The sequence below is a fragment of the Carassius carassius genome, chromosome 20, assembly GCF_963082965.1.
Source record: "Carassius carassius chromosome 20, fCarCar2.1, whole genome shotgun sequence".
Lineage (NCBI taxonomy): Eukaryota > Metazoa > Chordata > Actinopteri > Cypriniformes > Cyprinidae > Carassius > Carassius carassius.
The window spans coordinates 7654346-7681194 of NC_081774.1; the positions used below are offsets into that span (position 1 = coordinate 7654346).

Genomic DNA, 26849 nt, shown 5'->3' on the forward strand with positions numbered 1-26849 from the left:
CTGTCCCCATCACTACCTTGGGGTGCAAGGACCCACACAGAACACAGGGTGAGCACGCCCTGCTGGCCTCTCTAGCACCTCTTCCAGTAGCAACCTAGTTTTCCAAGTAGGTCTCCCATCCAGGTATTGACCAGGCTCAGCCCTGCTTAGCTTTATTGGGCAACCGGTCTTGGGCTCCAGGGTGATATGCCTGCCGGCATATTCAGGAGACAATCACACATAAACCTTTACAATTAAAAGTTTATGATCATGAATTCTAAAATGTTTTATAGCAACTTGAGTTCTTGGCATTTCTCTGACAACTTTTAGTGACCTGGACCATGTACATTGGTGAGGGGTCCGACGAGCAAATGGTCTCCAGGTGTTCTTATCTGATAAGAGAAGATATCAAAGCCCATTGTTTTGTGAGAACTCCTGAGTTCTGGCTTTAGGAGGAGTTCATTTCATAAGGAAATAATTTCACTCCTTGCAGTAGATAAACCAAGTAGATATTTTTAACAACATTTTCAGCCCCTTCAATCAGGAATGTACAGCCATGGTAGGAAACATACAAGCTTCAAGTTTCTTCAGAGGTTTATTGTTTGCTATATAAATATATACTTAATGCCAAGGACGCATTGTCATATATACACAATCAGCCTAAATCAAAAGGAAAGTTGATTAAATTTCAAAGAAAACTTTAGTCACCACATTTAGCCTATAAAGGATATCGAAATAAACAGCAGTTTTTTCCATATAATTACAAGCAAACAAAAAAAGTGAATACACTCTAACTCAGTTTAAGAACACCCGATCTGTTAACTAAGCTAAATCTTTAAACACAAAGAAAGTACCACATGATTGTTTGATGCCATAGCTGTTACTGGACACAGATATCAGCCATAATTTGGCCACATGCAATCGCCTGATAACTGGAAGGTTCTCAGGAAGATTTACATCAGGAATCACTGATTTTGTTAATCATTTTAACACTACATGGAATATGGCAGTCACTCTGATAACATAAGCTTTGTTCATAGCTTATCACAAATTGTGCTTGCTTATCAGTTAATATGGTGTATAATATGAGAACAAACTATATGCATGTATGTATATGTTAAGTATGTCAATAATGTATGTCCATTTTCAAAACAGTTTTGAAAGCAAGGACAGACCAACACCAGCTAATTTAGGAATGAAACCTGGCAACAATAAAGTTGCTGCAGTGCCGATACCATCCATAACCCTGCTGACCGTGGAGGGTTGGGACGTTTCCTGTTTATTCATGTCTGATTTTAGGCTGTCAATCTCACGCTGCATCCTGGCAGCCTCCTGCTGAAAGCCCTGCTGTAAAAGAGCTTCTCTTTCCTGCAACACAAATGACAACTGAATTAAGAGTCTACTCTTAATTAAGTCTACTCATAAACTTGACCATAAACAGTGTTATATTTATATTCCAAAAACAGTACAATACAATAAACCTTGAGTATTAAGCAATTAATTCTAACAAGCCGAACATGCTTAGATTTTATTGGTATTACAGACTTTATGTACTCCTTTAAGCACAGCATTAAACATTTTTTTTCTGTTTTCTCCTGCTTCACCTTCAATTTAGCTTTCAGGACTCGTTCATTGTCTCTGCTGATCCTTTCCTGCTCTCTCTCCATCTGATGAAAGATCTGCTTCACATGCTCATCGTGGGTTCTCTGCATGTCTTTAAACGCCTGCTCCTGTAACCGGTTCTGTTCCTCTAGACCTTTTTGCCGCTGCTCCAGAATTTCATTCTTCAGTCTTTGCACTGTATTGAAAAACATGTCATGTCACTTTCACTTTCCACTTTCAAAAAGCATAGGTTTAGACAATACACAAAAACAGATATTTAGCAATAAAAGCCTGATGTACAGCTACTAAACAGAATATATTTAAGGGTTAGGTTACCCAAAAATTAAAACTTGCCCATAAATTACTCACCCTCAAGTCATCCTAGGTGTATATGATTTTCTTCATTCAGACGAATCCAGTCGGAGTTATATTAAAAATTGTCTGTTATTATTCAAGCAGTTTAATGGCACTCAGCGGGTTTCGGAGTGCATCAGCCCAATAAAAAAGTAAAATAAAAAGCCACCTTCCTTAATAAAAAGTGTCTCAAACAGCTCCGGGGGGATCGAGACGTTTTTGTAAGAAAAATATCCATATTCAAAATGTAATAATCACTTAGATGTAAGCAACAGCCGGGCTGATGATGTATGAACACGATCAAAGGAAGCAGAGTTTCCTTACTTTAGCAAAGGGAAACCAGTCCCCTTTTTGGCTTATATTGAAATCCTCTGACATTATTCTTTACAAATCCTCATTTTGTACTTCTAATTAGTGACCATTGTTTTGTTTTGATCTCTCCCCTGTGCTTCCGTGTTCATCACTTCTGAGCAGCGCATGCGCAAAGCCGACCTCCATATGTCATCCACCCGGAGCTGCTTCCGTGTACAACAGTGAGCACAAGATAGATTAAATTGATTATAACGTTTTAAATATGGTTATTTTTCTTACAAAATGCATCAATTTGCTACAGGATGACTTTTCACCCCCCGGAGCCGTGTGAGAAACTTTTTTATTAAGGATGGGTGCTTTTTATTTCACTTCTTTTGGACTGATGCACTGCAACACCCGCTGACTGCCATTTAACAGCTTGGAAGATCAAAAACAATTTTTGATATAACTCCGACTGGATTCGTCTGAAAAAAGAAAGTCATATGCACCTAGGACGACTTAAGAGTGAGTAATTTATGGGCTAATTTTCATTTTTGAATGAACTAACTAGCATTCTTCTGTGCTCTCATTTAAGTCCTTGTACTATCTTGTGTATCATTAGAAGCCTTGAATGATATATAAATGATATGATAGATACCCTCATTCTCCTGTTCCACTTTACTGAGAGATTGGTCAGCTTGTAGAATCATATTTCCAGCATCTTCTTTTGCTCTCAAATATGTACTCAACACTTCTTCACACTATGAGGAAAAACACATTTCTAATCATTTAAAATATCATTGGGAGTTTTGTTGTGATTGCAACAAATCATACTTAAAGGGTTTTCCTAAATATATAAACTCTTTTATTATTTACTCACCCTCATCTCATGAAAAACCAACATGGTGTTAATTTTCCCATAATGAATGTTGATGCTTCTATTTTCCATAAAATTACAGTTTGTAGTTACCATGGCTGTCAAGCTTGAAAATAAAAGCATTTAAAGTACCATAAAAGTTGCCCAGATTACTTGTGTACTCCGGGCTATGAAGTACAGAGGTCGCACCGGTGCAACCAGCCTTTTCGAAGGGAAAAAATACTTTTTGATTTTAGACATCCATCATTAGTGATGAAAAAAAAATTGCCATTCTGTTGTAAACAACAAGACACCGTGCTACTGCGACTATCAAGAGCGGCTCTAAAGTGTTTAGTGTCCCACAACAGTAGCGCAGCTGAACAGTTCTCCATTCAAATACACGCAATAGGCTCAAGCTTGCCGCAAAGCACCAGCAAAAGTAATTACCATAAATGTGACAGGGGAAATAGTAAGGAGATATTTGAATTATTTATTAATAAACTAGTGTTTTCTGAGTCTGTGTTGCAAGGATGCCGTTGACGAGCCTGACTTGTCATCTCCTCATTAGACGCACCTTTAGAAAGAAGTGCATCTTCAGGAGGCACGTGAGGAATGTTTTCACTGAGTTTCGGTTCATTTGTGTACTCCTGTTAAAGACAAGATGGCAGAAAGCACATCATGTTTGTTTTCTTTATTTTATAAAAGCACAACATTTTGTTGATATTGTGAGTGCACACAAATAAAAGTAGAGCCTTTGCAGTTATAAATTATGTATTACTCTTACCTTTATGAGCAAAAAAGATGGCATATCCACTGAAAAAAATGCAAGTGATCATGCTTGCGTCTACATGTCCTGAAGCATCTCCGCACAAACTATTGGATATAGCTCACATTTATCTAGGTTTAATGTTTAAATATTGTTGTATGCGTAAATAGTTTTATATCTATAGATTTTATTTTAGGCAAGTCGTGATGATTTGAGAAGACTAAATTGATCAAAAATAGGTCCAATGTCTGCCGATGGCCGCTTGGTCTTTACTTAAAAAAACAAAATAAACAAAAATTCAAATCAGACTTTAGAGCGTCCCTTCATTCAGACACAGTGGAAGATCTGATAAGAATCAGTGTAGAGGGGCCAAGTCTGGAAGATTTTGAAGCTAGAGTGTGACCAACTGGTTAAGCCAAGGCCAAAGATCAAGAAGGCCAAACTACAGGAGTTGATGTGACTGCAATGGAGGAGAGTCCATAAGACACTGAGCCATGAGAAGTTCAGTTTGAAGCCCTTGAATTAGATTTTCTTTTTATTTAATTTATCTTGAGATGTTTTAAGTTTAAATTTCAGCTCAGTGAAGCACTTTAAGCACCAACACTTTTTCAGTGAGTTACCTTTCTTGTAGAATTGTGCTTCAAATAAAGAACTTTGTTGACCAGATTGTTAGTTAATCATTTACACATCAATACTGCCTATATGGACAGCGATTTAAAAAAACAAAACGTTAACTTGTAAAACTGCGGCGTGAAATGCGATGCGGTCGAAAATTTGGGTGCACCTAATTTTTGTACTGGTGCACCTAAGAAAAAAACGCAAAAAAAAAAACAGTAAAAAAAGTTAGTCTAGAGCCCTGGTACTATATCAAATAACTTCTGAAGCCATATCATATTAGTGTCATGAGATAACTTGAAATAAAGCAAATCAGTCCATTAGTCAATCATGCTGGTGTTGTTGAAGCTGTTGTTCTTGTTTTTTTTCAAGGTTTCAAGTTTGACAGCCCCGATCATTACAAACTTTTTTTTTTCTCAGATAAAAAGAAATGTGTTCATCCTTCAGAAGTTTTTGTTTTGTGCTTTAAGGAAAATAACGACATCACACAGATTTATATGTTTTAGTTTCATGACTGTTACCACGTCAGCATTAAATATGTTTATAAGAGCTCATAGATGTTGTTTTGACCTTCCGGAATAATTAAACGTGAGCAAAGCCTGCATGTTTGAACTGTACCATTATTTGTGAGTGTGTTCTTGCTCTGTAGTCACTGGACAGATGACTGAGTGTGTCGCTGTACTGTCGGCATCCTCCAGGTTTTAAGTATGATCCGTTAGAAATGCTTTTATCCAGCTTATCAAACACCTCACGCAGAATCTCCTCACACTGCATGCGAGACGCTTCAAGATTCTGCTGGCACATATCTTGATATTCATTATGAATCTTTCCCTAAATCATGAGAAGACAGAATATTGTACATTGATTGAATCTCCATTACTTGAATTACCATCATCAATACAAGAGTATTACAATTTATAAAGGTTCATGAATTTAAATACTTTAAACAAATGTTTTCATTGCACTATACAAAAATGCATTATATGTAAAATATTTGACTATTAAGTTCTTTTAAATGATTTTTTTTAAAACAACAGGCTGCAATTTTTTGTGTGCATTTGTGCATGCATTTTTTTACATAATGCAAATTTTGCAAAAGAAAAAGGATGTCTCTGACAGTTCTTTTTGTAGTTTATGTTGAGAAATGGTCACAGCATTTTGTAATGAATGTGTCCAGTTCAGTTCAAGCATTATCAGCTGCTTTCTGAAGATTTTTCTTATAACTGACAGAAAGATAAAAATTATTTTCTAAGACACAGTATAGTTCAGATTTCAATTACAGTTTCAAGTTGATCTAAGTTGATCTCTAAGTAGTTTCCCTGTTTGTCCCTAATTTTGTTTGGTCTGTATGCAGAAGGTACTTTACCATGAGCTCTTGATGGTAGATCTGTTCATTGTCATTGAAGGACAAGGTGATGAAAACTTCAATGGCCTTCTTCTCTGCATCTGTGTGGATGTCGGACAGCTCTTCTGGGCACATTGGAAGCTGAAGCATTATGAGCATCTCTGTCATGTAGAACTGCAGGGCCTCCTCCACTGCACGGACGTTTTGGATCTTAGCCAGAGACACGACTGCATTCTCCAGACACGGAACATTCCCACTGCGGATCGCCTCAACATAAACATCAGCAAGATTACCCAGAGCTGTCAGGAAACACAACTCCATAGTTCAGTCAACTGTATGCTCTTTTATACACAGTCCACTAATCATTGGTTCTCAGAAGAGATTCAGAACTGTCAAATGTTTTCTCTTTAAGGGATTTTGTGAAGGCACACACCTGTTCCAGTAATTGTACGGCCTCCAGTGACTGTTTTTGGTTGTGCATTGTTGTAGATGTAACAGCAGAAGGTGTTTGCCTGCTCAAGAAACTCTGACTCCAGTTCTTCCTCATTCAGCTGCTCCATTCTCCTCATGTTTTGTGTACTAGCAGGTCGAGGGAACACAAAGCACTTCCTCACCGCAAAGAATTGCCGCAAACAATTACGGGGCAAGTTATACTGCACAGTCTGAGGTGAACAACCTAAAATAAGATAATTATGAAATCATAACATATATTGAATATATTATATTTTGAGTGCTAATTTACCGTATGTAATGGACACTTTTATGTTATACGAAAGTGCTATATAAACTGCAGTTTTTGCAATGTTAAAATAGTTTTTTTATCCTGTTTTAAGTTTTAGTAGGCCATTTGTAGGTTTGATTTGCACTTTTGAGCTTTCAACATTGCTGTTTTCTTTTATTTCAGCAGTGGCTTAACTCCATTAGTTTGAAGTGAGAAATACATTTTGAAAGCTTGTTATTTCTGCATTTTTGACTAATGACTGATGTTTTTCAACATGACAAAAATTGTCTGTAAGAGCATATATACCTGTTAATAATAGAATATGTTGTGTATGTGTTTAATGTCAACACTTTCTCTCACCTGTTTTGGGTTTCAATGCACCCTCCAGATACTCATCTGATGTTATTAGTTCATCTCCCCTTTTCAGTTCCAAAGTAAAGTCACGAACAGCCCACACAAATGATGGAAAAACTCTCATGTAATCAGCCGACTCTTCCTCATGTTGACCCTCTTTTGCCTTCACACGAATGTTCTCTGTAAGCTCTGTAACATAGCTACATTCAGCACTGTTCAGGAAGAATAAAACTGGTTCCATTTATTACCTGTGTTTATTAACTGCAAACTCTGTTTACATCATATACTGTATGTATGTGTGTGTGTGTGAGAGAGAGAGAGAAGGATACTGCAGCTTTTCCAGTGCAGTGTTGTCAATGACTCCTAAGCTGTTGTACACTAGAGTGCTGCTGAGAAGAACAGCCAGACAGAAGATCCATGTGTCATGTTTCTCATCCCCCTGAAATAGTAAAAGTATTTGAGTGCCAGTAAGTGGCCACTTATTTACATTTAATAGCAAATAATTCTGTGCAGTGAATCTTCTCATCTGGTGATTAATTAAATGACAGTGAAAGCATAAGGTGACGGCAGATGTTATTGCTATATAGAGATAACATTGCTAAAGATGCTTTGTGGTTTTCCTACTCACCTTCTCCACGTCTCCAAGTCCCTCTGTGTCCAGCAGCACAAGAGTGTGTCCTTTTTTATTAGGGTGAGGGACACACCACATCCAGATGCCTTTGGTCTTTGATTCAATGGTGCTGCCGAGAGCAAAGCCTGAGACAATCAAATTATTAAAGTCAATGACATATGTGACCCTGGACCACCAAACCAGTCATAAGTAACAAAGTAATAGCAATAGCCAACAATACATGGTATGGGTCAAAATTAAAAAAAATTATTTTATGCCAAAAATCATTAGGATATAAAGTAAAGATATTTTGGACATATCAAAACGTAAATATATCAAAACTTAATTTGTGATTAGGAATATATATTGCTAAGAACTCCATTTGGACAACTGTAAAGGCGATTTTCTCAGATTTTCATAGTTTTATCAGTTTTATATTGTTCTATCCTAATAAACCATACAGCAATGGAAACCTTATTTATTCAGATTTCAGATTATCTTTTAAAAGTCTAGATGCCAATCCAGAACTGAAAAGAATATTATTTTTATATTCACGTCGGTTTTCTCTGAAAACATATACTATTTCTAAGAATACTGACTCTGTGATATCTTCTTTGTGACATCATTTCCTCTTTCATGATTGTCACATGTGATTGCGAACCACATAATATGGTTTCCTGCATGTTAGGTAACATAACCTGACAAACATTTTCAGAATATAAATATTATTTTCTCTATTTCTTGCTCTCTTTAAGGAATAATGATAATGATGATGCAAAAACTGCTGAATGATTTCAGCATTCTAGATTTTTTTTATCGATGGTTTGACAAATATGCCAGTTACCTCGGACATACATCATTATTTAATGGTGAAAATGCAGCATCATAAGTTTTTAGTTAACAATGACATTACTGAAGTGCTCAGTCATGTTTCTATGAGCGGCAATGACAGATAATGAGTTACTGAGATAAAGTATTATTCACTGCCTTATGTAATCTCAACCACTCCAAGTAAAATAAAACAGTTTTTATTGGACAGTTGTTATGACTAAAGAGTTTCTTTAAGTGTATCTATCATTTGTGTCTTTGTGTGTAAAATATTTTTAATGAGAGAAATATTTACTGAGTACACGTATAATTAAAACTTTTTTCTACATTACCATCTCAGGATAGCTATACTATGTTTACTTTACACCCCATAAAAATGTAACTACATTTTAATTTAAGGCATATTTTCAGTAAATTAGTTTTTGAGCACAAAATGAGAACAAAAAGACACTTTATTAATATTTAAACGTTTGCTTTATTATCAATTGATATTTATTGTTTACATGTATGAAATTATCGCATTATAGTACTGTTTTGCACATACCAAAACTATTTTATCACAGTTTATTCGCTATAGTTTTGAAAATGGCAATAAAATATGTCAAGAACTCATAGTTAAACTGTGTCAGAATAAATTAATCTTGATGATGTCAGATAACTTTGATAAAAAGGTATGTAATGAATTAGGCTGAATAGCTGTCAGCTGTTAAATTAAAGTGCATAATTAGATAACATCAACCAATTACCCAGCAATGCTTAAAGGGTTGGTTCAACCAAAAATGACAATTAGCCCATGTTTTACTCACCCTCAAATCATCCTAGGTGTATATGACTTTCTTCTTTCAGACGAATCCAATTGAGAGTTATATATAAAAAATTATCCTTGCTCTTCCAAGCTTTAGAATTTGAGTTCGCAGGTGTTTTTGTTCAACAGTCCACACATCCTTACTAAAACTGAGCCTCACACGGTTCCAGGGATGAATAAAGGCCTTCTGTAGCGAATTTTTTTTACTTCTGCTGACTGTCGTACGTGCAAGCCTTTCTGGCAGATGACACAGGTTGTATGCCTCGCACACGCGCCAGTTATTAGTGATGAGCGCCAAAGCACGAAGGAGAGACAACAAAACGCCAGTCACAAATTAGATGTTCAAAACGAGGATTTGTAAAGAAGAATGTTGGAGGATTTCGTCCTGAGCAGAAATTATGGCAAAAAGAAGACCCAGTTCTCTGTTTATCCGCGACTACAATTGCATTTAACCAGTAGGTGGGCTCATTATCTTTGCTATGACTCCTTCTTTCTCCATATCTTGCAGCTCTTCTTTCAGTCTGCCACGTAGGGCCAACTGGAGTTGCATCGGGTTTTAAATGAACTGTGCACTCCCCTGGAAATAATCCAATGCCATCAGAAACATCAACATATTCCTCCAGGATGGATTTGTCCTCTTTAAATGCATTTACAGAGATGACTAGTTTGATTAAATCCAGGTCTAGCCATGCTTTGAGACCTAATAAAGGCGGTGCTTGCGTGCTGACTACGTAAAAGTTTATCAGTTTATCTGTGCTTGTATATGCACGGCAAGAACATTTCTTTTGTAAAACAGAACGACATACTTTCGCCAAGTGATTGCGTATTCTGCATTTGCCACGTTGTTAACCTTTAGCAGGGCATTTCTCAGACGGACCGTGAACCTGGTTACCACAGTAACCACAACGTCATTGCTGCTCCGATGTGAAGCTTTCATTCCAGCCTTCCCTGCTCGCTCATGCAACTCTTTCTGAGTATTGACAGCGTGCACTGCTTAATCAAGGCGGCTGTATGCGCTGTTTGCGAATGTTTTCAGCTGAGCTATCTACGTTTTGTGTGTGTGTGTGTGTGTGTGTGTGAGAGAGAGAGAGCGGTTTTGGCATGATTCTCACTCTATAAATATCTATGGCATTGTCTAGCGTTAACTCAGAGCCGACGCTCAACAGCTTCTCTCGCACTCGCGGAGAGTGAATGCCAAACACAATGCGATCTCTAACCATTTCCTCGCTGTCTTCATAAGCAGTCTTTCAGTAATCGTCTTAGTTCGGTCACTAATTGCTCAAAACCTTCGTAGGCTCCTTGTACTCGCTCGTGAAATTGATATCTGGCGAAAAAATGTATTCGTTTCTGGTATCACACATGCTTCACTTTTTATCCTAACCACAGACGCAAATAACTGCACTTTTCGTCTTCAGCTTTTTTTAATGGACCCGCGAACACGAGCTCTGCGTGCTGTCTCAATTTACGCCATGCATTCGGTAAATTAAACGATTCCCAGTTCATATGCGTCGATGGAACTCCTGTAAAATGTTTCTTCTTACACAATGTCTTGTTCTTTGTTTGATTATTTTATTGCACAGTGCCTGTAGTTTCAAATAAGGAGACGAACAGTGAGTAGGGTACCAAATACATTTTTTGCTTTAATCCACTGCCTGCAACTGTCTTCACATGTGACCAATCTCTGCTGATACCCGTCAAAATCTAACCCTAACCCTAACTTGTGTCGCATCCACAAGTAAACAACTATGTAAATAAAATGGACTACATCTGGTGTCTGGCTGAATAATATTTGGTTTGACTGTATTCAGTTATCATAACCTCATTATCATAGCATAACAGATACCGCACATGAGAATGACATTTTCTCTCACCGGACTGTTGTCCTGCCAGGCGGTTCATGAGGTAAGATTTGCCCGTACGGTAGAGTCCCACCACAGACACCACCACCACCGGCTCCTTGATCCCATCCAGAATGTCTTTGGCCTCTTTTCTCACATGCAGCTTCCCGTTTTCATCATTTTCAATGAGACACACTGGAGCGGACATGAGCCTGCCACACGCCATGACTGCAAAAAAACAACAAAACACAACAAAGTCAATAGCCAGTAATTTCAGAATTACATACAGAAACATAAAACAGTATATAAAATAAAAATTAAATTTAAATTTCAATACATAACTGACAGGCAAAGAAGCTGATTATAGCCTGTCGTTAGCAAAGCGACTAACGTTAGGTTGAACAGCAGAAAGCATATACACCGTTCTTAAATTTAGAACCGCACAAACCCGATGTTCCGAGGCTCCTCCCGTCTTATAATTGTGTCTTTGTTCCTAAGTTGTTTGCCATACACTCCCTACACCGAGAGTGAAAGTGAAAGTATGCTGGTTCAAATCGCTGAAATAACAGCTGCACACAGCTTCTTCCCAGAAATCACCCGTTTAACAGAAACAGCTAAACATAGACTCTAGGTTCGGGTGACCAGACGTCCCGTTTTCCGTGTACTGTCCAGGTTTTTAGTGTGCTTTCCCCGTTTTACACCACGTTAAAAACAACACGCAAATAAAAGTAAAAGCCCGAGCAGCCAGCTAGCAATCGTGATATGATTGTTATTTTAACCAGCAGAGGGTGCTGCGAGCTATATACTTGTTGATCGCGCGCAGAAAGTGAGAAGTCCATACATTGTGGTCAAAAAAATGAGCCTAAGATGCAAAATAATAAACCTGATTAAGCATAGAAAATATAAATTCCAAAGCTTAAGCATAACATTTGAAAAGTTGTAATTACTGTACTAAGGTTTGTTAAATGTTAGTTAGAAAAATATTAATCATAGGACCTTCATTTTCATATTTATTGTTTTACTTTTAATATGTTTTTGTAAAGCCATCATTTTGTTATAATAAGCCTTGAAGTCGGTGTTCCTGTTCTAAAATTAAATTACGTCAGAGTTTAATGTGTTTTCTGTTTGGCTGAATTTCAAGTAAAACCTGTGTTCCTTTTCTAAATCTTTATTTAGGCTACTTCAAAGACAACTGTTCACTGTTCAGCTCTTTGTTCAGCTACTCTCAGAGGTGGAAAGAGCCTGCAGTTACAAAAGCAGAAATAATGTTTTGATATATATAAGACATAAATGGTTGAATAATCATTTTTTAAAAATCATATATATATATATATATATATGATTTTTTTTTAAATCACACACACACACACACACACACATACACAGTATATATATATACACACACACATGCACATACACACACACACACACACACACATACACAGTATATATATATATACACACACACATGCACATATATACACACACACATGGGTTTTTGGCAAAATACTAATATTTTTCGCACATCGTTAAAACAATTACAATATTAGTGCAGACGATATACAGGTGCTGGTCATATAATTGGAATATCATCAAAAAGTTGATTTATTTCACTAATTCCATTTAAAAAGTGAAACTTGTATAATATATCCATTCATTACACACAGACTGATATATTCCAAATGTTTATTTCTTTTAATTTTGATGATTATAAAAATTTTGATGATTCAATGATAAAATCCCAAATTCAGTATCTCAGAAAATTAGAATATAACTTAAGACCAATACAAAGAAAGGATTTTTAGGAAACTTGGTCAACTGAAAAGTATGAAAATGAAAAGTATGAGCATGTACATCACTCAATACTTAGTTGGGGCTCCTTTTGCCTGAATTACTGCAGCAATGCAGCGTGGCATGGAGTCGGTCAGTCTGTGGCACTGCTCCGGTGTTATGAGAGCCCAGGTTGTTCTGATAGTGGCCTTCAGCTCTTCTGCATTGTTGGGTCTGACATATCGCATCTTCCTCTTCACAATACCCCATAGATTTTCTATGGGGTCAGGTGAGTTTGCTGGCCAATTAAGAACAGGGATATCATGGTCCTTAAACCAGGTACTGGTAGCTTTGGCACTGTGTGCAGGGGCCAAGTCCTGTTGGAAAATGAAATCTGCATCTCCATAAAGTTGGTCAGCAGCAGGAAGCATGATGTGCTCTAAAACTTCCTGGTATACGCTGCGTTGACCTTGGACCTCAGAAAACACAGTGGACCAACACCAGCAGATGACATGGCACCCCAATCCATCACTGACTGTGGAAACTTTACACTGGACCTCAAGCAACATGAATTGTGTGCCTCTCCTCTCTTCCTCCAGATTCTGGGACCCTGATTTCCAAAGGAAATGCAAAATTTACTTTCATCAGAGAACATAACTTTGGACTACTCAGCAGCAGTCCAGTCCTTTTTGTCTTTAGATGCTTCTGACGCTGTTTGTTTGACACAAGGAATGCGACAGCTGAAACCCATGTCTTGCGTCTGTACGTATTGGTTCTTGAAGCACTGACTCCAGCTGCAGTCCACTCTTTGTGTCCAACTTTTTGATGATATTCTAATCATATGACCAGCACCTGTATATTGCACACCCTGCACCACTGTCTTTTTGGGTAATTTGTGCAAAACCTTTTGCTAAACTGTCAAAGCTTCATTTTAAAAACCAGTGCTACGATGCAAGTATTTAGTGTTTAGGGTTGATGTCGAGATTTTATAAGCTGCTAGTTTGGTCTTTCTAGGCAAACACAGCTTAAGCTAAGGTAACCAGATTTCTGAAATGAAAACGGGGACATTTCCCAGTTCAGTGGTCAAAATATTACTGAATTGTGATTATCTATCTATTTTTTTGTGTGGGTTCCATAAATTAATATCATAACTAATACAGTTTTTTTTTTGAGGATCAGACGTACTCAATTTTTTTTTAATACAAGTAACCAAAAATCACAATGAAAAATAGTAAATAGTAAATATTTTAATTTTTTAAAAGCTGTCATCCCTAAAATAACATGAATTTTATTTAAATTCTCATCTCTGATAGTATTTGGACTGAGCCATTTTGTTCATTCGGCCAATATACTAGACAGCTAAAATATATCCATTGTGAAAAAGTCTGTACTGTACACTTCAATAACTGTCTGGTTTCGTTCAGCTACAAAATCAGACATCAGAAGACTACAGAGAACGGTTCGGACTGCTGAAAGGATTATTGGTGCTCCCCTGCCCACCTTTCGAGAACTGTATACATCCAGAGTGAGGAAAGTGGCTCAGAAAATCACTCTGAATCCCTCACAACCAAGTTACCCCATCTTTGAACTTTTGCCATCTGGCCGGCGCTTCAGAGCTACAAATACCAGGATAGTATTTACTCAATACTCATGAACAGTTAAATGTTCCCCACTTGTGAGGCAATCTACCTCATGAGCAGTTAAATGTTCCCCACTTGTGCAATAAAAATGTGAAATATACTAATATTTAATTGTTACCCCTCCATCCTAGTACATCCCTGCATCTTACTTAATCCTTTTCCATTATCATTTATAGCACAATTGTTTATACACTTTTTTTTTTATTAGCAAAGGTTTTTTTTTGTCTGTGTGTTGTTGTATCTGTGTATTGGAAGCTTAAAACTTATTCCTTGTATGGCAATAAAGCTCTTTCTGATTCTGATTCTGAAAATGCTTCCTCAGGTTTGATAGCAAAATTTTTGATGCCAGAAATGTACCTGGTTAAAGTTAAAGTAACTGAAGCTGAAATGTGTGTGCTTGATGCGTGAAAAATCTAATTTGTTCTTGCACATCAAAAGCACTTTTTAATTTCTGTTTACCATATTTAATGTGCATGATATAAAATAAAAAATAATGATTACGTCTTAAGTTGAAATAAAATTGTAAGGAGTAAAAAGTATAGTTTTTTCTTCAGAAATGTAATCAAGTAAAAGTACAAGCAGTTTACAATTTATATGCATTAAATTTTAGGCTCATATTGACTAAAAAGTATCTGCTTTCTGCAAATGTAATTGTGCAAGAGTAATTGATTAGCGTACTTTATTGTTTTTTTATATTATTCATATCAGAGACTCGTTGTGACAGCGGAGTTTCAGGAATGTTTAATAGGCCTGTAACAATTCCGCCACCTACATGTCTTGTTATACACTGCACACAAACAGTATTACTTTGTTTTAATATGTATATAACGCGTTCTATTTTGTTAACTGACAATAGCGCTCTGGGGTGCGTTCTCCGATAACGTTGTCTCTTAGCGCGCTACGAATACTCAAAAGGTAGGCCTACACCTTAACTACAGGTATACCTTTGCTACGTGTGTTCTCCGAACTATACCTTAGGATGTTGCTTAAGGTAAACCTTCTTAAGTTCGACCTTAGCAGTTGCTGTCCATGGTGGAGGTGCTGAATAGGTTGATATCGACGCCTCGATGATCGATTGTGCGCTCTTTCCTTCACAGCGGTATAGGTAAAGTATTGAGAAAACAATGTTCTTTATAAAGAAGCGTTTTAGAAATAGTACAAACTGCATTTATCGGGGCTTATTGAAATAAGTACATGCAGAAATAAATATGAGTATGTGTTTATAATTTAGCAAGTGTACAAAAGGGGGATTGATCTGAGAGCAGGTGTGGATACATTGCCGCAAAGCACTTCATCTTTACCTCCTCGACCCAACACACCCTCTTCCCCTGTCAGCAGTGACAGCGCTTCTTCAGCACCGGCGTCACCACACCTGTCTGCACCTTCACTACCATTGACTGAGGTAGCCCAGCACCAGCAATCCGGCTCCAGAAGGCGTCCTTTAATCCGATGCGAATGCAGTGATGAGCTGGTAAAGCTAGAAAAAGAGAAGCTACAGCTTCTGCGGGGAATGGAGCAAGGGCTACAAGAAGCAAACGACATCGCCCGAGCCACGCTGGAGGTGGAAAAGGCAAAGCTTCATATTATGGAACCGCAGTATGCTTTGTCCGAGGCACAGTTTCAAAGGCCATCAATTTCCGTTCCAATAATACTCCCAGATCAAGGTAAGGTTTTATGATGTTTGGTAGAGTGGCATGTTGTTTTTAATCTAACTATTCTTTTACGTTACAGGTGAACCATCGCCGACCCAGTAACAGGCTTATTCACATTTTTCTGTTTTCTGTGGTGTGCCTTTTCAAATTTACTTTCAAAAGTATTTTCAAATAAAACCCGATTAAAAGCAAAACTGTTGTCATCAATGTTGGGTTTGCAGATCATCTTTAAAGGAAATATCATTTTCCCTCTAATGAAAGTGTGTAAGAAATTTACATTAATTTAAATTGGGGTGTTTTTAGGCATGCAAAACGCAACTTATGAGTGATACTTTTCCCCAAGTATATAATATACCCGTATCCACATCAGTTTCCACTACGAGGTTAATGCTGTGTATTTTTATTTATATATGCATGCAAAGCCAATTGTAAGTACAAAGAGCACACCTGCTATAATAGGTAGCCTACACAGCGCAAGGAGATCGGGTAGCCTAGGTAGTGTGACACCACCTTTTGAAGTACTAAAGTAAAAAAATAAGGTGATTGGGGTTTCAGCATTTAAGTGAAATGGCATGGGAATATGTGACAAATGAACTGTGTGCACAACTTCAATTTATTAGAGAAACACACAAATAAAGGAGGAATCTGAGTGGTCGATTTAAACAAAAGAAATTGCTTGAAAAAATATTAACCAAAAATAGATTGAATCATTTGGTGCCTCGTTTGCACACCAGCAGCGTGTAGGGCATCTCGTAATTCAGGTGGGTTGTGGAAACCTGCTTCCTCTTTCTCCTCTTCTTCCACCTCTTCTGGCAAAGCTGCACCTCCAGTAACTGCAATGTTGTGTAGCATGGCTGTAGCTACTATTACTGCACAACATCTTTGTGGCTTCAGACGCAACCCTCCAGCAGACTTATGAAGGCAACGGAAACGCATCTTCCAGCGCCCAATAGAGCGCTCCACCAAGTTGCGGGTACGAGCATGTGCAGCGTTGCAACTGTGCTCAGACTGCGTGGTGGGGTTGGTGACTGGATTAAGAAGGTATGTTCTTAGGGGGTAGCCGCTGTCTCCTAGAAAAATGCTCTGCCCAAAAACTCTTCTTTCTGCGTCTTGACCCACCGCTGAATTGGCCCACACAAAGCTGTCGTGTGTGCTACCATGCCACTTTGCCATTAAGTCTGTAATCACTCCCCTGTGATCAACTACCACTTGGGCATTGATAGCCGCGAAGCCCTTGCGACAAATGAAGGCCTGGTCGAGTGCTGATGGGTTGGAGATGTGAATAAGTGTCCCATCCACAAGGCCAATTACTCGCGGGATACCCGCAATGGCATGGAAGCCTTGATGTGTCTCCATCACTTCGTGCATTGTGAAAGGCATACGTATGTAATCAGTGGCGTGGCGAAGCAGTATACGTTTGTGACTGAGTGAACGCACAGCCACACTGAGGTCTTACTCAGCCCATATCCATCCCCAAAAACCTCCAGAAAACTCCCCACGGCATAAAAACGAAGAGCTGCCAGCAGCTGAATTTCGGGGCTGAGGGGGTAGCTCCGTCGAGTTTGTCTTGACAAATCTGGGCCAACAAGATGCAAGAACTGCAGAATTTGCTCCCGTGGCAGGCGAATTTTTTTTTTTACAATGGTCTCTTCTGACATGGTACTCAGTGGACTAAAATGTTCTCTTATAAAGTAGTTGGCCTACACTAACTGGCTCCGCGGACGCCGCCGTCTTTGATTTAAAACAAGTACTCACTGTCTCGCTGCCATAGCTATAAAGTTTGTGTAAACTCATCTTTCTTTATATAGACTCCTAAGCCTTTTCTGTCAAATGGTTCGCCAGCTGATGTGCCTTAGGATAGTAATTTAAAAAGCTAACAACCATTAGTGTATGGAAACTTTATTAATGAAAACACTTCCATACACTGGGTGTAGGCTATAACAACTTAAGTATTTTATGTGTATAATTTTAAAGTAAAGTAAAAATGTAATTTTAATACTAAATCAGATTTTATATTACATGTTCATATAAAATTTTCTATGTGTAATTAAACTGCGATGTAAAAAATCTTTTTGCGTAGTGGTGGCCACTAGCGGTATGAACCGTCAGCAGCGATAAGGTATAGCTAAGAGCGCTCCAGACCAACCTTACGAACGCATGACTTATAGAAGGTATACTTAACTAAGAAGGTTTCGGAAACCACGTATTATTATGAAGGTAAATCAGTAGCAAAACTCGAGAGGTTGAAGATCTGATTTTGAGAACTTGTCATATTAATATTTGTATTTGTAAGTTAAAATTTACACTCACAGCTCTGATGTGAAAAGCTGAATCTTTCAATTTGCACACACAGACAATGATCAAGACACCCGTGTTTTGAATTGGAAGTTGTAGATTAATAGATACAAATGTGTAGAATGACATTCACACAAAGAAAATGACATACACACATGTTTACGACATATTTACTTTTGCACTTTACTTCAGTTTCGCTGCACAACGTCAAGTCGGCACTTACAACCTCTCAGATCTGGAAGTACAAGTTCAAATCCTAGCGCTCTGACTTTTGCTACTCTTTTTGCGATATTCTGTTGCAAAACTCACTTGTGCACTTGTATATGCAGATGTGAGAGAGCAGAGTTGGGGGCGGGGCTTTGGTGCGAATGAAGACATTTTATTGGTCGATGCCCGACCAATGAACAACGCCAATTGTTTTCACTGAATATCCTTAGCTTTGACAGGATTTTAAGACACTGCGTTCATTTTGCCATTCAGGTATTATCTGGTAGACAAATAATGCAACATATTTTATATGTATATCCCACTGCATATCACTCTACCAGAGTTGCAATATAATGCTGTTTTTATTATTTTTATGTTTTGTAAAAATAATTTTAACTTCTTCATTGGGTTAAATTCCTAATTTGCTTGTTAGTAATGAACCTTTTTAAATGCAACATTATTATTATTTTTTTTTTTATAAAAATCGAGTGTTTAATAATGTCTAAATGTACATTAAACAGCAAAGCCTAAAAATAAGCACTTATGACCAGAAATACTGTTTTGAACAACTAGTAGAGCTAAATACATGTATTTATTAAACATCAACAAGGCCATCTAGTGTTTAAGCAATGGAATTGCATATGAATATTATCTTTCTGGCCACCAAATGCCTCTAATTTAAAGCGTGCCTCTTTGCACTGGAATTTAAACCTAAATACTACAGTTATTGTAGTATAAATAATAACCATATTAGAAAATGTTATATTTCAAATGGTCATTCATGGACCATAATTATTGCGCATATTATTTAGTACCATGATCTCTTCAAATTAACTAAACAGGACTGAGTTAACATGTAGTACAGTTATTTTATTGGTTAAAAGTTACACTTACTTGTTTAGTCACATTTTAACTTCCAAGGAGGAGTATGAGAACATAATGCTGTTCCATTTTCCAGTATAAAATGCTATTGTAACGCATAGTCATTAGTCAATGTAGTTATCCATGCATAATCAATGCACTTTAAGTGTTACAAATTACTAGGAATAGCTGTAAATATAATGAAACTGCTGTCTATCCCAATTAATACATTTCAAGCATGTTGACAAAACGTTTCGTTTAGTACTATTGATAGCTCCATGAACCACGTGACCGCGTGGCGGTGAGATCAAAGCATGTTCTGGTACAGCGAGTTTACTCTGTAATATGCAGTGGGATATACATATAAAATATGTTGCATTATTTGTCTACTAGATAATACCTGAATGGCAAAATGAATGCAGTGTCTTAAAATCCTGTCAAAGCTAAGGATATTCAGTGAAAACAATTGGCGTTGTTCATTGGTCGGGCATCGACCAATAAAATGTCTTCATTCGCACCAAAGCCCCGCCCCCAGCTCTGCTCTCTCACATCTGCATATACAAGTGCACAAGTGAGTTTTGCAACAGAATACCGCAAAAAGAGTAGCAAAAGTCAGAGCGCTAGGATTTGAACTTGTACTTCCAGATCTGAGAGGTTGTAAGTGCCGACTTGACGTTGTGCAGCGAAACTGAAGTAAAGTGCAATATGTTGTAAACATGTGTGTATGTCATTTTCTTTGTGTGAATGTCATTCTACACATTTGTATCTATTAATCTACAACTTCCAATTCAAAACACGGGTGTTTTGATCATTGTCTGTGTGTGCAAATTGAAAGATTCAGCTTTTCACATCAGAGCTGTGAGTGTAAATTTTAACTTACAAATACAAATATTAATATGACAAGTTCTCACAATCAGATCTTCAACCTCTCGAGTTTTGCTACTGATTTACCTTCATACGTGCCATCCAATTATATGCATTACATTTTAGGCTCATATAAGTATTGACCACTAGAGCTCAAGATCATATCATCTTCCCGGATTTCCCGGGGAAATCACCTCATTTTACGGACTTTCTGGGAGGGCGCTTTTGAGACGGCGCCGACCACCTCTTCAGTATTTATACACGAGCTTCAGTCAGAACCAACCATCCACGACAGAAGACAAGCAGAGGTAGGATCTCTTTTTCTCTTTATATTACAGACATTCGAAATAAAATATCTTAAAACACATAATAATAGGCCTACAGGCTAATATAATAATTTATATGTTTGTAATCGCCTTCCATATTTCAAGATTGCTTTTCATATTTAAGTGAACTCTAGCATCAGAGTGTTGCTATGCATCATATGCATAGATATAAAAAAAGGCAATAAAAAGATATCAAAACAACTAATTTGCTTGGATTTTGTTTGTTGTCTTTTATTTTTCCTTTGGTATTTTACTGTCCTTTTGGTATTTGCAGACTAAATTCTAATGAACACTATAGGTAATAATAAAAAGAGCAGTAAATTGTATTATCGGCAGGGGGCAGCACAGCACTGCTTAAACAGCCACACCTCATATTCTCCAGTTATCGTACTGCAGAGGAATGAAACTAATGTATGAAGGCTATAATTAAAACTAAAATGCAAATTAATGATGGGAATGGGCTCCCATAAAAAAGAAAATATTTTTTTTTTTTGATGAAATTTCTGTCTAAATAGATAAATAAATAAGCATGCACATGTTTTGTTATTCTACAGAGCCCATGTGTGCAAGGGGTTTCAGATAACAGAAAGAACTGTTTGTCATTGTGGACTGAATCTAAAAAAACACTTTCACTTTTGATTCCTCCATAACGAATAGGCCAGTGACAGTGAATTTTTTCCAATCAATATCATGCATAATGCAGAGGATAAGAAACTTATAGGCAGAAGATGTGTTTAGTTGTTTCTCTTTAATTGTATGTTGATGCAGTGGTTTACGCAGGCCTAAAGATTTGCAATATTTCTTTAATTACAGAAGAAAATTTAGAGACATTACACACAGACTAAAATCCTAGAAATACTACATGATCAAGAGCTGTAACACTATAATGCATCCCAGCCTAGCTGCAGTTTATCACAGCTATGCTGAAACTCAGACACATATTGACACTGTGCGTTAAGTCTGTTTGATTTTGTATGTATGGTTTTTACTTAGGATCATGTCTTGTAGTAAGTCCATGTCAGCTCCAGTGTGTCTCATTGAAAATGATGAAAATGGGCAGCTGCGTGTGAGAAAAGAGGCCAAAGGCATTCTGGATGGGATCAAGGAGCCGGTGGTGGTGGTGTCTGTGGTGGGACTCTACCGTATGGGCAAATCTTACCTCATGAACCGCCTGGCAGGACAACAGTCCGGTGAGAGAAAATGGTCAAAGTCCTTCTCAAGTGCAGTATATGTTCATCTGATAACGAGAACATCTGACAACAGTAACTGCATAATAATAATGTTATTGTCTCAGGCTTTGCTCTCGGCAGCACTATTGAATCAAAGACCAAAGGCATCTGGATGTGGTGTGTACCTCACCCTAAAAAAGAAGGATACACTCTTGTGCTGCTGGACACAGAGGGACTTGGGGATGTTGGCGAAGGTGAGCACAGTCACTAACTATCATGAATAATTTCAGTCTCAGTTTGCCATTAGTACCTCAGAAGAAACACTATTAAGTTGTATTGTGTTCTGAATGAATGCTTTGATCTGAAGACTCTTTGTGTTTCAGGGAGACTCTAAGAATGACAGCTGGATCTTCTGTCTGGCTGTTCTGCTCAGCAGCACATTGGTGTACAACAGCCGTGGCACTATTGATAACTCTGCAGTGGAAAAGCTGCAGTATCCTTTAACCAAATAACCCACTTCTCTTTCACATATATAAATATACACTTCACAAGATGCTGTTATTCTTTAATGTGCTGCAGCTACGTTGTTGAGCTCACTGAGCAGATCAAGATCAAATCGACCAAAGCAGCAGATGAGGAGGAGGAAGGGGAAGATTCTGAGTTTGTGCGGTTTTTCCCATCATTCATCTGGGCTGTGACTGTGAGAGATTTCACCTTGGAATTGGAAATTGATGGAAAGAAAGTGATGGGTGACGGTTACCTCGAATTTGCCCTTAATCTGAAGAAAGGTATTTAAGACAGAATTACATTTACACATTTGGCAGTAGCTGATTTCCAAAGCAGCTATGCAGTAAAAGTTTTAGATACAGTATAAGCAGGTGTACATTACAAGTAATTAATTAATTCTTGGTTACCCTGGGAATTAAACCCATGATATTGGCATTGTTTGCACCATTCTCTATTTGAGCTACAGGAAGGTTAAAATAATTATTTGCCCACCTACTGGATTCATTTCTATTCTGGAATAGAATTTGAATTTCAAAACACAGTAAAAATAAACACGAATAGGCTCACTGGCCCATGATATCCGTTCTGTGAGGTCTATAAAATAACCACTGATGCCTGCAATCCAGACTACTGCTATGATTGCTGTTTCATTATTGGACCACATATTTGTCTGCACTCACAGCCTATTTGAATATTCGTGTATGTATTTCTGTAAATGAACGATGCCCGAAAAACGGAAATGAAGTATGTTGACTGACTCGGTGCCAGAGATTTTGGTGAATATTTATTTCTCTTTCCTGAATTATCTCTTTTTAGGTGTGAGTAAAAAAACTAGAGACTACAATTTGCCTCGTGAATGTATCAAGCGTTATTTCCCTAGCCGGAAGTGTTTTGTGTTCCCGTTTCCTATTACCTCCCACTATGACATGACACGTCTGGAGATCTTACAGGATTAGAACCTTGCAGATCAATTTCTGGAGGTCACGGGACATTTCTGTGACTACGTGTTTGTCAACAGTGATGTGAAAAGACTGAAAAGGAGGACACACAGTTACTGGCCGATGTGAGTGTTTTACCAAATTAAAGGTTTCATTCATTTGAATCTTTAACACATTTCAGATTTACATTAAGTTTTGCATAATCAAACAAATAAATGAATTAAACATTTGATTAGTAAAACTCTTCATCTGTTGTTTGAAGATACCGTGGATCATTTAATCCTAGCTGTGTGTGTTGTCAGTGCTCGGGCATCTGGTTGCGATTTATGTAGACACAATCAGCAGTGGTGAAGTGCCCTGTCTGGAAAATGCAGTGGTTGTTCTGGCAAATCTAGAAAACCAATTTTGTATGCAGCTGCATTTTGAATATGTCTCCAAAATCAGAACCACCAATGTTGGCTTGAACATCTTCAATGAATGCACAAACACCCTTTAAGTAAACACACTCTATGTTTTTACAGTTGAAGAAGACATTACCAATCAGTATAGAAAAGTTGACCTGTGAGCACCAGAAATTCAGCAGTCTGGCCATTGCTAAATTTTGCGAAATGCTCATTTAAAGATGAGAAAATGGAATTCTTAAAGAAACTGGAGGTGAGTTTTATAATTTATAAGAGTGACTAATACTTGAGTACTCATGTATGCATTATAGCCTTTATGTATCTGGGAAATGAATGACATTGACATTAAAGGGAAGGGAACACTGACTTTCTGCAAGTATTATAGATCTCACTGGATGTGTTAGGTTGGAGATTGTGTTGATATCCGGTGACCTCATAAATTACATCCATCAGATAAAAACAACTAATTCACACAACAATGTTTACAGATACAATACATTCTGTCTTTCTATAAGTGTATTTATGAATGTTTGAGATTTCTAGATAATTTCTGCTTTTATGTGTTTATAGGACGATGTATCTATGTGCTATACAGACTTGTTGGAAGAGAATAAGATGGCATCAGATAGAAAGTGCAGAGATCTACTGAAGAATCTGTTCTCTGACATGAATAAACGGCTGCAGGATGGAGAGTACAGTCAGTCTGGAGGATTTGAACTTTATAAAAGAGACCGAGACGCCATTGTTGAACAGTACCGCAGAGAACCCAACAAAGGAATAAGGGTAAGGACTCTTTAGAGTCTTTTTGTGGCACTGGACCACAAAAATGAAATTGAGATTTATACATGATCTGAAAGCTTAATAAATAAGCTTTCCATTGATGTATTGTTTATTAGGATAGTAACAATATTTAGAGATACAACTATTTGAAAATCTGGAATCTGAGGGTTAAAAAAAATCGAAATATTGAGTCTTTAAAATTGACTAAATTAAGTTCTTAGCAATGCATATTACTAATCACAAATAAAAAAGTTTATGTATTTACTATATATAGATCTTTACTTAATATCCTAATAATTTTTGGCATAAAAGAAAATTTGATAATTTTGACCCATACAATAAATTGTTGGCTACTGCTACAAATATACCCATGCTACTTATGACTAGTTTTGTGGTCCAGGGTAACATCTGTGAGTGTATGTGACTCAAGTACATTTATATCTTAATTAATTGTGTTCATGATCCAGCTCAGTATGACTTGATTTAAGAATCAATGGTCTAAGATATGTTTGTGTGCAGACTGAGGCTGTGCTGGAAGAGTTTCTGAAAGAACGGGAACCTTGCATGAACCGGCATGAGGACAGGGTAAAACAAATTCAGGAGAAGAAGCAGCAGCAGCAGGAGATGGAAAAAGCCATTGAGAGCAAACTCAAGGAGCAGTAGGATATGCTAAAGAAAGGCTTCGAGGAGGGAGCTTATAACCTCAAGGAAGAATTAAAGAAGTTAAAAAATGAAAAGGAACGCTTACATGGTGGTGGCGTATTTAAGGACTATGTGATGCCATTTCTTTGCCCTCTTGTAGAAAAAGTTCCCAACCTCCTTGTGCAGAGATCGATGATGAAAAGCTTGGCAAAGGGACTGAAACGTTAAAACCTGATACAAAACTTTCCTTGATTCATATTTTCCATTCACTGACATATCTCTATTGAGTCTGATTTTATAGCATTTAAAGACTTACTAAAGCATGCGCTTAATAGAGCAGGTAGTTAATGTGCTGAGAATCCTAAACATACATTATGCACCCTTGAAAGTGCACAATGTCATTTCTACACCATTAGCAGCACCCACAGAATTTGCAAAATGGCAGGTGTTTCTCAGTGAAAAGTCCATCTTTTGGATAAAAAGTAGTCCCAGCTCAAACACTTATTTTATGTTGATGCAAAGAGGTTATGGAAAAGTTATGGAAAGATGGAAATAACTTTATTTTTTATTATTATTAATTTATAAGTTCCTGTTTTAGCTTTAAATATGTACTTGAGTTGCAATAAGGAAATTGTGTAATAGGCCGCACATGATCAAGAAAGGGTCAAGGGGTTATTTAAAACAGCAAGCAGAGACGTGCAGACAATATGAAGACAAGAATGCTCAGTCCAAAGATCACGTTCGTTCAGAATGCAGTCTACATGTGATCAGTCTAGACCTACGAAAATGCTTAGCACAGTAGAACTCACAGTCATATGGCTAGATAAGATCATCATGACAGTAATCAGATCAGTGTAACATGTCACAGTGAAGAAAACTTGTGTAACAATATATTTTCACCTCAATGTAATTTGGTCCAAAAAACATACAGCATGTATTATAGCACATATACTGTAACATTCCAATATTCTACAATAAATCTCATCTTTCCTCTGAGTACCTCTGTTGTGGTTCTTTTTTCTGTGCAATGGTTTGTTGAAAGGTTTTACAATTAAGATAAAATTACCATGGGTTGAGATGTATGTAGTGCTGTAATTAATGGGGTTATTATTTAATATTTCCATGAATTAAATATACATTTCAGACATTTTCACGTTCATTAAATCCTATAGGTTAAACATTTAATTTGCATTAAAAGTGTTGCTATTATAACATATCTTCAATTAAAATAATGGAAATTGAATATGTAAATATATGCCCCTTTATAAATCATAAAATAAGTGACATGACATTCAGCCAAGTATGGTGACCCATACTCAGAATTCGTGCTCTGCATTTAACCCATCCAAAGTGAACACACACACACACACACACACACACACACACACACACACACACACACACACACACACACACACACACACACACACACACACACACACACACACACACACACACACACACACACACACACACACCCGGAGCAGTGGGCAGCCATTTATGTTGCAGCGCCCAGGGAGCAGCTGGGGGTTCGATGCCTTGCTCAAGGACCCCTAAGTTGTGGTATTGCCAGCCCGAGATTTGAACCCACAACCCTAGGGTTAGGAGTCAAACTCTCTAACCACTAGGCCACAACTTCCCGAAGTTGTGGGATAAAAGTTCCCTTTTTTTTTTTGTAAATGTAATAGGTTACTGATTACAAGTTACCCTATTTAAAAGTAACCTGTAACTATTTAAATTAATGAAACTAATTTGATTATTTTTTTATTACTTTTATCAATTTCTCACAAATGTTTTTTCACATACTGATTACAGTTACAGCTATTTTGGAAT

At 37.4% G+C, this 26849-nt stretch overlaps 2 protein-coding genes and 1 pseudogene across 2 annotated transcripts in view; 1 reads left to right on the forward strand and 2 right to left on the reverse strand.

The window, feature by feature from the left end:
- Positions 1–11425, reverse strand: part of LOC132096980 (guanylate-binding protein 6-like) — a 41365-nt gene extending 29940 nt beyond the window's left edge. Inside the window, exon 1 of the mRNA XM_059502658.1 lies at positions 11311–11425. The gene's annotated coding sequence lies outside the window, so the exon portion shown is untranslated. The remainder of the gene's footprint in view (positions 1–11310) is intronic.
- On the reverse strand, positions 737–11628 carry LOC132096181 (guanylate-binding protein 1-like). The gene is made up of 11 exons (XM_059501421.1): positions 11413–11628; positions 10998–11194; positions 7512–7639; positions 7213–7322; positions 6890–7083; positions 6242–6484; positions 5830–6107; positions 5082–5294; positions 2885–2987; positions 1584–1777; positions 737–1347 (listed from the first exon to the last, which is right to left on the reverse strand). The coding sequence occupies exons 2-11, from the start codon at positions 11188–11190 to the stop codon at positions 1126–1128; spliced, it is 1878 nt and encodes a 625-aa protein (XP_059357404.1). The 5' UTR covers positions 11191–11194; positions 11413–11628; the 3' UTR covers positions 737–1125.
- Positions 9496–26013, forward strand: LOC132096209 (guanylate-binding protein 1-like; annotated as a pseudogene).
- Positions 26014–26849: the final 836 nt, after the last annotated feature.

What these genes read in the sequence shown, in the direction of transcription:
- LOC132096181 (XM_059501421.1), bottom strand. Translation starts at nt 11,190, where the DNA reads ATGGCGTGTGGCAGGCTCATGTCCGCTCCAGTGTGTCTCATTGAAAAT. An exon ending in GACTTGGAGACGTGGAGAAG is followed by an intron (nt 7,323 to 7,511) that starts GTGAGTAGGAAA and finishes TTACTATTTCAG; the next exon opens with GGGGATGAGAAACATGACAC. An exon ending in TGCATTGAAACCCAAAACAG is followed by an intron (nt 6,485 to 6,889) that starts GTGAGAGAAAGT and finishes ATCTTATTTTAG; the next exon opens with GTTGTTCACCTCAGACTGTG.